Source organism: Amphiura filiformis, chromosome 6 (genome assembly GCF_039555335.1).
Source record: "Amphiura filiformis chromosome 6, Afil_fr2py, whole genome shotgun sequence".
In the NCBI taxonomy this organism is placed as follows: domain Eukaryota; kingdom Metazoa; phylum Echinodermata; class Ophiuroidea; order Amphilepidida; family Amphiuridae; genus Amphiura; species Amphiura filiformis.
Genome location: NC_092633.1, coordinates 25,371,877 through 25,385,578, shown reverse-complemented (window position 1 = coordinate 25,385,578; position 13,702 = coordinate 25,371,877). Strand labels below are relative to the sequence as shown.

Genomic DNA, 13,702 nt, shown 5'->3' with positions numbered 1-13,702 from the left:
TTCAAAATGGCAATGCATTTGTAACATAAACTTATTATGTCGCAAAAAGTGGTGGATTAACTATACTTCAAGAATTTTTTTCCAACCCCCCATGTCAAAAAGAAATCTACGGGTTGGGGGGGGGGTAGGGGCGCCAATTTTGTTTCTTGCCCCGGGCGCTACCAACCTTATAGCTACGCCACTGATACCATAGAAGTACGTAACAAGTTCGAGATCCTTGAGAATGAGGATGAAACTGTTACTGATAAATATGGAAGATTTATCATTGCCAACAAAGAAGCAGCAGAGAAGCACAGATGTGAGGATCAAGTGATCCTAAAGCCCGGTCCTAAAGTAAGGCAAGGGACAAGATCAGGAAAACATGAGACGTATTACCAAAGAGGTTTTTAATAGAAATAGAGTCGCAATAGATTATATAATCTTTTGTTCGTTTGATGCCGATTAGAAGTTGCGACAGGCTATTCATAAAAGTGGTACCATTGTTTCGAATAAAGGGTTCCGCCATTAAATTGGTCACTGATCCGGCATCATATTAACGCTCTACACAACAGGCGAGTATCAATAAGTGACCACACTACAGTCATGTGTAAGGGCAGTCATGTGTAAAGTGGTACCATTGTACTCACGTATCCCAAATGTGTGCTTGTGTGGGTCTGAAGTATATAAGGAGGCTTTAGCTGTCGATGCAATCATCTTTACCACCCACCCACACCGACATCGCCTGGCTAATAATTATTTGGTGCAGCAGTGACATTAAAATGAATACACGGGATCGATACACGTGAATTGCTATGCACGATTTTGATATCAGACGAAAATCTTCGGATATTGAGTTAGAAAATGATGAATATCTCCCGTAAATGAATTTTTCTCAAGAAACCATGTGGTCTCATACACTTGAAAATACGTGTTGAACAGATATTATAGTCGTTAGCGTGCGCTTTGAAAATTGGCCGTGCGCTTTGAACTCAAAATTTGACCAAGACTCTCAATTTTATATTGCGTTGGTCTTGTATGGACTACAGCGCGCAGCAGGCTATAGCGGCACTCACTCAAGTGGAGAGAGTATAACCATTGACCGCAATGTCGTATACAAGCTTGCTCACAGAGCGAGAAATCAATTACCCCGTCTATGTCAGTAGCCTTAGTCAGGTCACTTCGCTAATAATATGCATCTCATAAGGTCCGAATAAAATGGTCATGGGTGGCTGTGGATTCAACCTACCATGGCGATTTCTACTATGAAGATATCGGGGCGATGTCACTGTGCCACCTGACGTTAGGCGTTTCATTTAAATAAATTGAATGCTCTCGCTGATCGATTACACATTAGAATGTATGCCATGTCCAGTCCATATATCTATATTACACTATAATGGTAATAGCTATACGTAATACATGTAAGTATAAGTATAGGCCTATAAAGGTTGTTTTTAAGAAATTTCCATTTAATTTTATTTTAAGAAGGAGATTGGTATAGAAATAGTGGCGTACCCAAAGAGGGAGGGGGTTGGGGAGGGGCAGATTCACCTTTGTGAGAAGTCTTGGGAGGGGAGGAGGGAGGAAGAGGGGAGGAGGGGATATGGATGAGAGAGGGCTGGAGGAAGGAGAAATAAAAAGATATAATAAAGACAAGTAGATAAATAGAAATATAAGGAAAATGATGGGAATGAGAGAGGAAGGGTGAGAGGGGACAATGAGAGTGAGGGAGTGATAAAGTGTAGGCCTAGGAAAGAATAAATACAGAGAAGGGAAAAGAAAGGAATGATGAATACATTTAATAATAATTATTAGGCCTATATAATAACTAAACACATAACAGCACTGGGCAGCCATTCGATGATGTCAATGCCTTTATTCGTTACGTAATTAAAACGCCCAGTCAGATGTATTTCACACCTACCCAACACAACTCACCCAATTTCGCAAACTGGACGTTGAATGTACACTCTCATGAATATTGATTGGCAACATTTTCCAATATGTCAGCGCTCTAATCGGAAACAATAGAACAATAGACTCTGCAGAGCGTTGCGTATTACCGTGACACAGCAGAAGGGGTCAGTATACGGCACACAAAGAGGCTGAGAAAAACTTGAAGAAGATGCTTACAATTTAGCAATGGAGGAACACGTTAACAGTAAGCTGCATGAGGTGGAGACGGCACATAACAATTCCAAACTTGTGTTAAAAAAAACCTTTCTCAAATTCCAAACATGGTCTTATATTGTTGGATGCATATCAATAACATCACTGGCAAAAAAGCATTGTATGAAAGGCCAGCTGGAGGGCAACACTTAAGAGAAACGACTGTCAAATTGGTTTAACCAGTTTAGGGACCTGCTTCGAAGTCCCTCTGACATAATGGATGAAGATGAAGAGATAACACCAATCCTATATGAACTTGACATCAAAGTTGAGCCATTTGACCAGGAGGAATATGATAAAAATTCCTTTAAAAGGAACAGGGTGGGCAAATGAAAAATTGTCAAGAGAAATGAAAGAATGAGTAAGTCAAGTTCACAATTAAAAACGGAAAATATGACACAACATCGATTTCCAATAGGGGAATAACACAAAACGTATAAACAAAGTTAAAAGAGTTTTTAACTTTATACGTTTATATATTAACCCTTCACATCATAACACAAGACGTTTTATGTGAACATTTTATATAAAACATGGTTATAAAACTTTTGTAGATAATAGTTATTTAAAACATTTTCGTAATCATACCTAGAGTTTTTTTTTTATCATCAGATAGAAAGACTTCTGCTCATCTTCTCTGGTGATACAACAGGGCTGGGGTATCTTTCCATATCAAAGTTTAAAAATCTGTCATGTCAATTTCCTCAATATGTTGTATTGCAACTTATGAGGGGAAATGTTTGATTTTACAATATTTCGATATTTTTTAAAAACTTTATTATGATTAACATAACTGTATTTCAAAGCGTCAAACTATATCATTATTTTGTCCCAACAAAAATAATCCAGGGAATAAAATATTCATTCATTATGTTTATTTATTTTATTCAACCTGGGCCATTTCTACTGGTGCACATGCATTATAATAATTTGTCTATAATACCTTATACAAGCATCAAAGATTTGAAAAGTAAATAGCCTATGTACACACTGAACACAATGCACATACAAGCTGTATTTAAGTACATGCCGAAGCTCTCAGTATAAAATGATATATATGACCTTCACGATGCTATTAATTTAGCCCAAAGATTAGGAAAACTAGCAAAACTGGTGAACTGATACTGTTCAAATAAAAACATCTGCAAATCTTGCTGCAATTTCCAAATAGTATTTCTATTACTTAAACAATTATTTTTGTTATTTCTTTTAATACAAACACATTACTGCCTATGACGACTTTATCGTATTACTTACATATCAAAATCAAGTAATAATTACAAAACTCGCCGTAAACTATATCTGTGGGTGTTTGGGATATAACCGGCACGAATATTTTCTCAACACTGCGGCATGTGAAAAAGTAGGTCAATAGTCAGAGAATACAGGGTGGGTGCGGCACGCCGCACCCACCCAAAAAGGCTAAAGCTTCACTTGTTGAAGGAAAGAGTTGTGGATACCACCAGAGGTACTCAAAAGATGCAACTTGGATGACATTGTATTAAACTTCTGCAATGATGCACTTCTATCCCCAAATCGGGAGATCTCAGCTTGGTTGGGAGGCAACTACCGAGGCATCAGTCTGAGCCAGTCTGAGTTACCAAAACCTACAACAGAATGATTCTGAACAGAATTAGGCCCGAGCTAGACAAGCAGCTGCGTACCATTCAGAATGGCTTTAGACTTAGGAATTGGGTACATACTTGCATTACGAATTACTTGCATTGCTGATTGACGTGGTGAAGGCAAACAATCTGCCTGTGCCTGCATTTACACATTTACCGTACATTTACAGACTTCAAGAAAGCCTTTGACACAATCCATCGTGGCAAGATGCTGAAGATTCTGCAGGTCTATTGTATACCCAAATTGATAGTTGATGCTATAATGTACAACATTAACAACATCAGAGCCAAAGTTCTATCACCTGATGGCGATACAGACATATTTGAAATCTTGTCTAGCGTACTCTATGTAGACAGACACCCTAGCCGGGCGGCCAGTAGTAGCGTTAGGCTGCATTTTTGGGTCCCGGACTCACCAAAATACAGTTCGGACCCCCTATTTTTAAACTTTCTGCAAGTTCTGGGGTTCTTGCAGACCCCCAGTTTTTCAATCTAGCGCTACAGCAGACATGCTGCATTTGTGCAACTCGGACTTTTTAATTTTCTGCAAGTTCGAGGGTCCTGACTCTGGAGTGTTTTGTTTCAGCGCCGCGCTACCCCATACATGTTTGGTGGTTCCTGATTTTGCTCTGAGAATGGCAATTGATGGAAAGGAGGAAGAGCTTGGATTTCACCTAGAAATGATAAAAAGCAGAAGAGTTGGACCAGTGATGGCGACAGACTTTGATTTTGCCGACAACATTACACTATTATCCGAGGAAATAGGGCAAGCTCAAGAAATGCTCCAAAGTATTCAATGCAATGCAATTTAAATTTTTACACGGAATGGCTTGATCAAGGAAAGTCGCGTGCTTCGCCAAGAGGGAATTTTTGGCAGGTCGAGTGGGAGGGGGGGGGGGGGGTTATTGGTATGTAGAAAGGGGGGAGTGATCTCATTCATTACGATTTCCACTGACTTCTATTAGTAGGCCTAGTGAGGAAACAGAGATGCCCCGGGCACTGTCGAGCCTGGGAATGATTAGGCCTATGAATGAATGATTTACATTTGGAGAAAGGGTTAACAAAACCCTGATATAACTTGGTATTATTTTACAGCAAGCCGAAAACGAGAAAAGTTAATACTCAATTACCGTACTTGATTTGCTCACTCGCGTATTCAATATGGCAACTTATAATTGCCTAATTATAAGCTGGCAACTTGTATCCACCACCACGATCGATAATCGATTGATCGTCCATAAAATTATACCAATCAGTATTTCCGGGGGAATTTCCCAGCGACAACGCGCGCAGAGCTATTTACTAAGTAATAAGCTTTCCGGCTTTAGGGTGTTTTGACAGCTGACAAGGACACAGTCAGGTTATAATAGCTTTTCCAAGACATTTGTATTTCTGTCACAAGTAATCCTCTGAGGAGTTGGCACGTCCGTTTTGTCTCCCGGTCAGTCAAGAGAGGCACGGTTTACACTGAGCCTCACGTACGTTCTCAGTTGAATCATGGTTGAATGAAACTGTGAACTCAGATGACCTGAACCCGAGGGCCGTACATAGCTAGAGTTGCATAAGCGTTTCTTCCTGGTTTCCATATATACATGTACATGTAGTTCACAATTAGGCTAATTTAATGGAATAATTCAAGCGAATACACTGCCTGGAAAGTCAAAAACTTTGTGTATATAATGGTTTATGTGGTTTCACACATAGGCAATGTCATTCCCAGAAATTATTTTAAGAAGTACAGTGACAAAATGGAATATTACTTGATTTTAATGAAAGAAAACTGTAGCAGAACAAATTGCTAAGCTTCTACTCTCGAATGTACTTCAATATGCCGCAAGTTTGATCGCCATGTATGTGTATCTGGTAGACAAACCAAGACGGTTTTCCTTGAGACCTAACGTTTCCAGCGATGGTTTACAGTGGAAGGAGTATCATAATATCACTCTAATTGATGGCAGTGTGCCGATAATTGGCAACCATGAAGCCTCCATTACAGGACTTGAGCCAGCCATCTGGTTTAAGGTAAGCATTTCCAACTCTTCTTGAAATGTTTACTCTAGGAAACCTATTTTGACTAAACGCGCTGTGAAATTCTCTGTCAACTCAACAAGTAGTGCAGTATTATGGTCGAGGCACATTTACATGCATGCTATTTCAATTTTATGTGACTTCAAAAGTTGCTTTTGAACATGGAAGTTTCTAATGAGTTGCTTGATAGTATCATCATTAGCCTTTTCAAGGTATGGCGGCCGTACACAAAAGGAGGGCAGTCTTCAAGTTGGGTAAAACCCGGCAAATTCAAAAGACTTTACCCACTTCGTGCAGCGCCATCCTATTGTGTCTGCCATATCTCGAAAAGGCTAATTATCAATGCATACAGTCTTTGAAAAAGCCGTTATGTGATTTAAGAGTGTGACAACTTGCTCGAGAAGTCTAGTGAGCCAAGAATTTGCTCACCGATAGCTTCACATTCTAGGCTAGAGATCATTGCATTCAAAATCTGGTCAGATTCGCTGAAGCATGACACTGTGTAAAGCAATGGAGGTTCAGAAGTAAACACAGCCAATCACGACAGGTGATTGCATTAAAAATGTTGCTAAAATTACACTTTAGCAAAATTTTAGACTGTCCAAAATAGCCAAATCTTGCTCAAAAGATACAGTTGACTCATCGAAATAACTTTCATCCAAATTTCAACATTAACAGAATAAATAACCTCCGGTGCAAAAAAATACACCGCTGTCCGACAGAAAAACCATAGCAAAGCACTATAGCATCGAATGCGTAACCATCGTGTGCAAATTCGAAGCTAGAGTTCTTGAGTAAACTTCAGCATGATTTTGATAAAATACCAACAAAATTAAAAGTGCTAACAATAAAACCCTGGGATAAACCCCCAAACAAACACACAAAACAATAAAAGCAAACAATATGGATGCAAGTATAATTTAAACATCTTTTTGGAAACTGGTATTATTTATTAAGTATATTGCTAGAATGTTGTTTGCGCTCCTCCCTGGAAATTTCCATCTAATTTGGCAGAGCAACATTGGGGAAGAAACCAAATGGGAAAAGGGGGTGATTGCTGGAATGCATATTTTAAAATTTACATTTTTTTCTGGTAATTTTGTAAATGTTAACAAATGAGATATTTTCTGTTGAGTTTGAACTCTTTTAAATACTACAGAGGTGGATTTAGGAGGTGGGTGCACCCGGCGCTCGCCCCCCCCTAATTTTTGCAGAGCTGCACTGCACCTCCCCTAATTTGCAGAGCGGCCCTGACATGTCTGTGTTAATCAGATTATTGTCAGACATGTAAAGGTTTGACCTGAAAAAATATATGACTGTTATTTTTAGGATATATCTGTCATAAAAGATGTCCAGAAAGTTGTGTGACCATTTCCTTTCATATTTATCATTACATCACCCACCCAGTATCAATTTCCTTGCTGACATTCAGTCTTTTATCTCATGAATGCTTTGAACATGCTCCTCTGCTGCTTCATGGCCACTTATGCTTTGCAGTTTGCAAAGACAACCCTAACAGTTAGTTAGTGTTCTACCAGATGAACTTTTCCAGCGGGGAATGGGGGCAAAGTTGCACAATTATCCAGATGAATCTCATAATGCTTAGAAAAAATAATTGATAATTGGTTTAACACTACCTACCCAAAAAATGTACCTGTAATTTTTGCCCCAGACAATTGCGATAAGGTGCTACTGTAGTTAACCTCTCCCCATTTTTAAGGTTGGTCTGAACCCTGGAATTATGGAAACTTTCGGGCCTCATAACTGCTAAATTATTGGTGTAAAGTATATAAAAGTATACATATTTAGAATGGCAAAGACTTGGATAAGTTCATCTGTGAGGTCAAATTTGGGCCAAAATGCTTATTTTTGGCCCAAAATCTAAAAAACAGTTTTCTGGCCCACTTTTTTTTTTGTGCAACGTAAAAAAAAAAATTCTTAGGCCAAATTTTTTTTTTTTTTATTAATTTCTAAAAACTAGACAAAAATATCTGGGGACCGTTTTTTTAATTTTTTTGAATTTTGACCAACTTCACCAAAAATATTTGAAATTTGGGCGAAAATCTGGCTTTTTTATGATTTTTTTGAAAATTCAGCATTTTTTGACAATTTTTGGTGCAAATTTCTCGAAGTTGGTCGAAATTTAAAAAAATGAAAAAACGGTCCCTAGATATTTTATAAAATCATGTTGTAGTATAAAACCAATGTTTATACCCTTATATTGCAGTCAGTAAAATAATTACATGTTGTAGTAAATTTAGCAAGAGGCTTGCAGAAGATTTGGAATAGGAAATCCACATACCAATTATAACCCAATAAATATAAATACAGATGTGCATTTCATTATTGACAAACAATTTCCTGCTAAGTCATATGACAGGAAATAAATGAAACAAATTAAATACTCTGGATTTTGTATGCTCCAGCCAATAGCATTTCTTATCTCACAGACCATATAGCCCAATTTATGATGGAATTAGGGTCAAAATAATTCTTATTTAGGGGCTATTTTAAGGTAACTTTTTGGTTAGATTGTGCGCTTATAGGCACATAGGGTCAAAATTCTCAGTGCTCAATATTACATTTGTTTACCAACTTGCCATATACGCTGGCGAAGTTACGTAATAGATCGGATTAACTACCATAGCAATAGGTGAAAACAATTTTGAATATACCGCGCCGCACTACAAGCAGGTTGCACTCATCACCTGTGTATGTCTGCAATCATGGATTAAATACAATACTGGTCTTTTCAAAGATACTAATCTTACAGGTGCAAGTGATCAACATGATATGGTTCAATACAGAGGTACCGCGCAACATATCAGTGCAGCGCGGTATATTAAAAAATTGTTTTCACCTATTGCTATGGTAGTTAATTCGATTATTACATAACTTCGCCAGCGTATAGCCTTTACTGGTCCAAGAACAGTCTCTCTACAAAAAGGTCAACTTTTCAGGTTAAAAACGAGGTAAAATTTTAGGCCAATAAGGTCAAAATTAGATAGAAATATTAGGGGCCCAAATCCCCCAATGCTTTTTCATGCTAAACTGTTCAAAAAGCCCCATTTTTAGTGGGTGGGTGATTTTTTGGGTGTGAAAAGGTCTACATTTTGGACATTCAACACAACTCCCCCCCCCCAAAAAGAATCGTGCACATGGGCATGAAGATAGCCAGTGCTATATGTGAGGTGAAATCAGTTTGGCTGAAACTTTTATAGAAGTTTTTATTCAAGATACTTTACAGATACATACAGATGACACAGTCTTGGGGGAAATAATGCAAGGCACTTAATGCTATTGGGTCAGTCCATATCAAAACAGATTGAGTGTACACCCACCCTCTTGGATTTTGCTCTCCTTTGGCTCAGGGGTACCTTTCATGGACCCCTAGGTGAGGTCACAAGAAAAAAATTCAAATTCAATTTCGTTTCGAATGGCGGGCCATCTAAGTTTGGCGACCTTGACCAAAATTGGGAATTTAGGGTGTCCAAATGACAAAGCGCTCTCTTTGAGAGGCATTTTCTTCTTAATTAAATCAGTTGTGACCCTCTTTTTGAATGTGGTCACTCACTGGCTGTGTCTGAAATGCCTAATGCCAAAAAAGATTGATTTCGGAATTTCGTTGGGATTTCAGAGGGGGTCAAAATCAGCACTTCGTACTGTTCAATCAAATTATCTTTGATTTTGAAGGACCCATGATAATGTCACAGTGCACTTATAGGTCCTAATTATGTTCAGAATGGATTAACCATGTGCCAATGTCTATGAGCAATTCAAAAAAGAGAAATTTCTTGACCCCCTACAGAATTTTAGGGCCCCTAAAGTGGTTCAGCCACAAATGGCGCTTAAAATCTGCAAATTTTGACACCTAATAACTTTAGGTGTACACCAGATATGAATTTCTAGTCTTTTGCATCTGAAAGAATGTAGTCTAATGTTACTAGGAACATAAGATTTGTTTTGTATTTTTTGTGTTTTGATACTAAGTTGATGGTCCCAAAAATCCCAATTTTGACTAATAATGTACAGGTTATGGGTACAAAATGTCAATTTCAACATACCCTTTTTTCTATTTTTGATCACTTTATAGCAAATTGTCTTATTTATCCTGTTATTATAAAGTTAACAACGTCCGATTTTGGTGTCTAATTATGTTTTCTTGCATGAGAAATACAAAGTTAAGCAAATTAATAAACTGTACAAGGAACCAATGACCTCCTTATTACAATATGGATGCTTTTGGCAGCCATGTTGCAAAAGAGGGTCGTCGGTTCCTTGTATAGTTTATTAATTTGCTTAACTTTGTATTTCTCATGCAAGAAAACATATATAATTAGACACCAAAATTACTAAAATCAGACGTTGTTAACTACTATGGTCAGAATTCAAAAGGTCGTTGACCTATGAACATTTTTTCGTCATAGCGCCCTCCTGAAAGGTCTGACACATAACAAACTATACATTTTGGAATCCTCATGACCATACTGAGTAATTTGATATATTACTTGACATAATTGGGAGCATTCTGAACATTTGACCCCCATAACCTGTACTTTGCATGTGCATCGTTGCCAGGAAGTGCATTTTTGACCCCCTTAAAAATCCATACAGAGGATTAGAAAGTAGTTTTTTCTTATTACTTGACTCAACAGCAACTTGAAATATCAGGATAAATAATACAAATGGCTATAAAGTGATCAAAAATTAAAAAAAATATCATACTAAAATTGGCATTTTGTACCGTATCCTGTATGCATGGTATGTTAGGCAAAAATGACTATTTTTGAAAGCGTCAACTTAATACTAAAACCCAAAAAATACAAAACAAACCTTATGTTCCAAGTAACATTAAACTACATTCTTTCAGATGCAAAGACTAGAAATTCATATCTGGTGTACACCTAAAGTTATTAGGGTCAAAATTTGCCGATTTTAAGCGCCATTTGTGGCTGAACCACTTTAGGGGTGGCCTAAAATTCTGTAGGGTCTAGAAATTTCTCTTTTTTAATTGCTCATAGACATTGGCATATGGTTAATCCATTCTGAACATAATTAGGACCTATAAGTGCACTGTGACATTATCATGGGTCCTTCAAAATCAAGATAATTTGATTGAACAGTACGAAGCGCGGATTTTGACCCCTCTGAAATCCCAACGAAATTCGAAATCTATCTTTTTGGCATTAGGTATTTCAGACACAGCCAATGAGTGACCACATTCAAAAAGAGGATCACAACTGATTCAATTAAGAAGAAAGTGCCCCTCAAAGAGAGCACTTTGTCATTTGGACCCCTTAAATTCCCAATTTTGGTCGAGGTCGCCAAACTTTGATTGCCCGCCATTCAAGAAAGCGAAATGGAATTTGAATTTTTTCTTGTGACCTCACCTAGGGATCCATGAAAGGTACCCTGAGCCAAAGGAGAGCAAAATCCAAGAGGGTGGGTGTACACTCAATCTGTTTTGATATGGACTGAGCCTATTGCTAGGTCAGTTTTTGGACTTCAGTGTTGATATAACAGGGCGCTTAAATTTGTAACACTTCCTGATATGGATGTATGCATTGACTATAGAGAAGACATAATAGTATATGGCATAACCTTATTTCAGTTGATCAAATTAGCTGCTGCATGCATCATGTTGCATGATGCCATACACAGAAAGTAATTATATCAGCCTTTATAAATACGCCTTTAGTTGTTTCAGAACTAGAGTGGTGACCAAAAATGAGGCGACCAAAGGAGCGAAACACACAACAATTGGCAAAAAATTGGGGCAACGATGGCCGCACCGCTTGCTATATTCCTGCAGCCCCGCTCCTGTGAAAATGACAGCCCCTTTAGTTTTCGAGATATGTACTGCCTTGTGTGTAGGGAATAATAAAGTTTGGGATTGACGGATCTCTGAATGCCCCTTTCATGCTCTCCGTGCTAGCCATACGCTTCAACGGGAAAAGTTGAAGTTTTGAAATATTTTCTCAAAATATCAAGATCTATCTTAAGAACTACTGAACCAATACTAGGCTTGTTTGTACCCATTTTAATGCATTTTTTATGCTGATTCCAAATATGGTCATGAAAATTTACATTTCTGAAATTTTTGTATTTTAAATTTTTTTTTTGAAACATGTCGTCTGCAGTCGACACCCGCGTGAAGAGAGTTAAAATTTAGCTGTACAGTGCTTCCTTGACAGATTGTTGAGATATTACTAATGAACTGATAAAATAAAAAAGGGTAAATAAGTACAAAGTTTGTTCCCTATTCTGAAAATTTGCAGGACTTATTTGTCATACATTAGAATTATTATTATTAATTTTATTATTATTATTAATTATGGATGACATAATTTGAAATCATACTTTTAATTTTAATTCTGAGGGACTGAGATTCTTATATATTTATTATACAACTGAACCCTGGGGTCCCTGGGACTTGAACCAGCTTTTGCATTTTGTAAAGCAAAGAAAAGAAGATCAAATAAAAAATGAGTAAGGCGACAAAAAAACAAACAAAACAGTTTTTCGGGCGGATGGACCTTAGTAGGGTCTAAACATTTTCAGCCAAAATGAACTTTGGCCCAAACGGCTGATTTTACATGATTTTATTCTCCAAAATGCAAATTTGGGTTCGGTTGGGCCCGTAGAACAGGGTTTTTTTTGTTACCTAATTTCAAAATATAAATTTTGGAATGCCATTTTAAGCCCAACCCTTCGTAGACTACCCTTTTAAGACCAAAATATAAAATGCCTGTTTAATTACTTTAAAAAAAATACAAATTTCCCCTTCAAAACATACAAAGTGCTTCTTTAAAACCAAATGCTGAGTGAGTTTACAAGAGAGTTTCACACTTAAGACTGGACCTCAGTGTCTAATAAAGAGAGTAACAATGGCAAAAAATATTGCCAATTTCTAGTGCAAATTAGAAAAGGGAATTGGAACTTCATATTTATTGTTTTAAAGAAGAGTGTATTATGTTACAGTTTTTAGTGTCTATTTCAATGAATAGGAATTACACTGTGTTTGGGTATGTGTTTGAACAGATTCTTTTTGCATACACAATAATAACACGCTTTATTAATGCCATATTGTAACATTACTAAGGAGGACACCCTCAATATTTTTTTACACAATTGTAATGTACTTCAAGACTCGAGGTGCTGTTGTTTAGTCACAATCCGAGATTTTGAATAAAACACAGGAACGGTTGTTTAATTATTACGATGGAAATATTAGTCGAACACATACTTGATGTTCACACATCATGACGTGCGGGACGGATATACACACATCAAAGGATAGTACCGTAGCATGACCGATGGAGTGACACCGTCACACATTGACAACATCGGCGCTTTTAGTAGTAAATTCCAATTGTTTCAGCTCAAAATTAAAGGGGGATGACAGTAAAAGCTAGCATTTTATGGAAATGTTATAATATGGCTTTAATATAATGTAAAAGCGATGTCTCGGTACATTTCAAGTGGCTAACTGCATTGTGCATTACGTTTGCATAGTTATGACATACTAGTGATTAGATTACCAGTATCATAAGTTTACATTTTTATCAGTCTTTAATATCCAACCATGACCCATTCCCTCAAAACCCGGAAGATGTCAGTAGATCTTATTTTGATAAGGGCTTTTAAATATACTCACAATAGATCAAATTTATGAAATTTAGTTTTTAATGATTTTGTGATGGAAAGTAAAAATTGAAGAAGGAGGCGGCCTATATGCTTCACTCTAGCAGGGCGTAAGACAATGCGAGACACAAATTAATATATGCGAGGATCGGAAATAAACAATCGGGTAGTACAGTGGTAAGACTCTGGACCGGTAATCCAGCGACCGAGGTTCAATCCCGCTGAGTCCTGATTTTTTTCTCTCTCAATATTTTCAT

The 13,702-nt window shown here is 37.3% G+C and overlaps 1 protein-coding gene across 1 annotated transcript in view; it reads left to right on the top strand.

Moving 5' to 3' along the window:
* The first annotated feature begins 5,027 nt into the window (after positions 1–5,027).
* Positions 5,028–13,702, top strand: part of LOC140154433 (uncharacterized) — a 79,271-nt gene continuing 70,596 nt past the window's right edge. The window contains 1 exon segment of the mRNA XM_072176999.1: positions 5,028–5,795. Coding sequence (XP_072033100.1) covers positions 5,622–5,795 — 174 coding nt within the window. The 5' untranslated portion in view covers positions 5,028–5,621.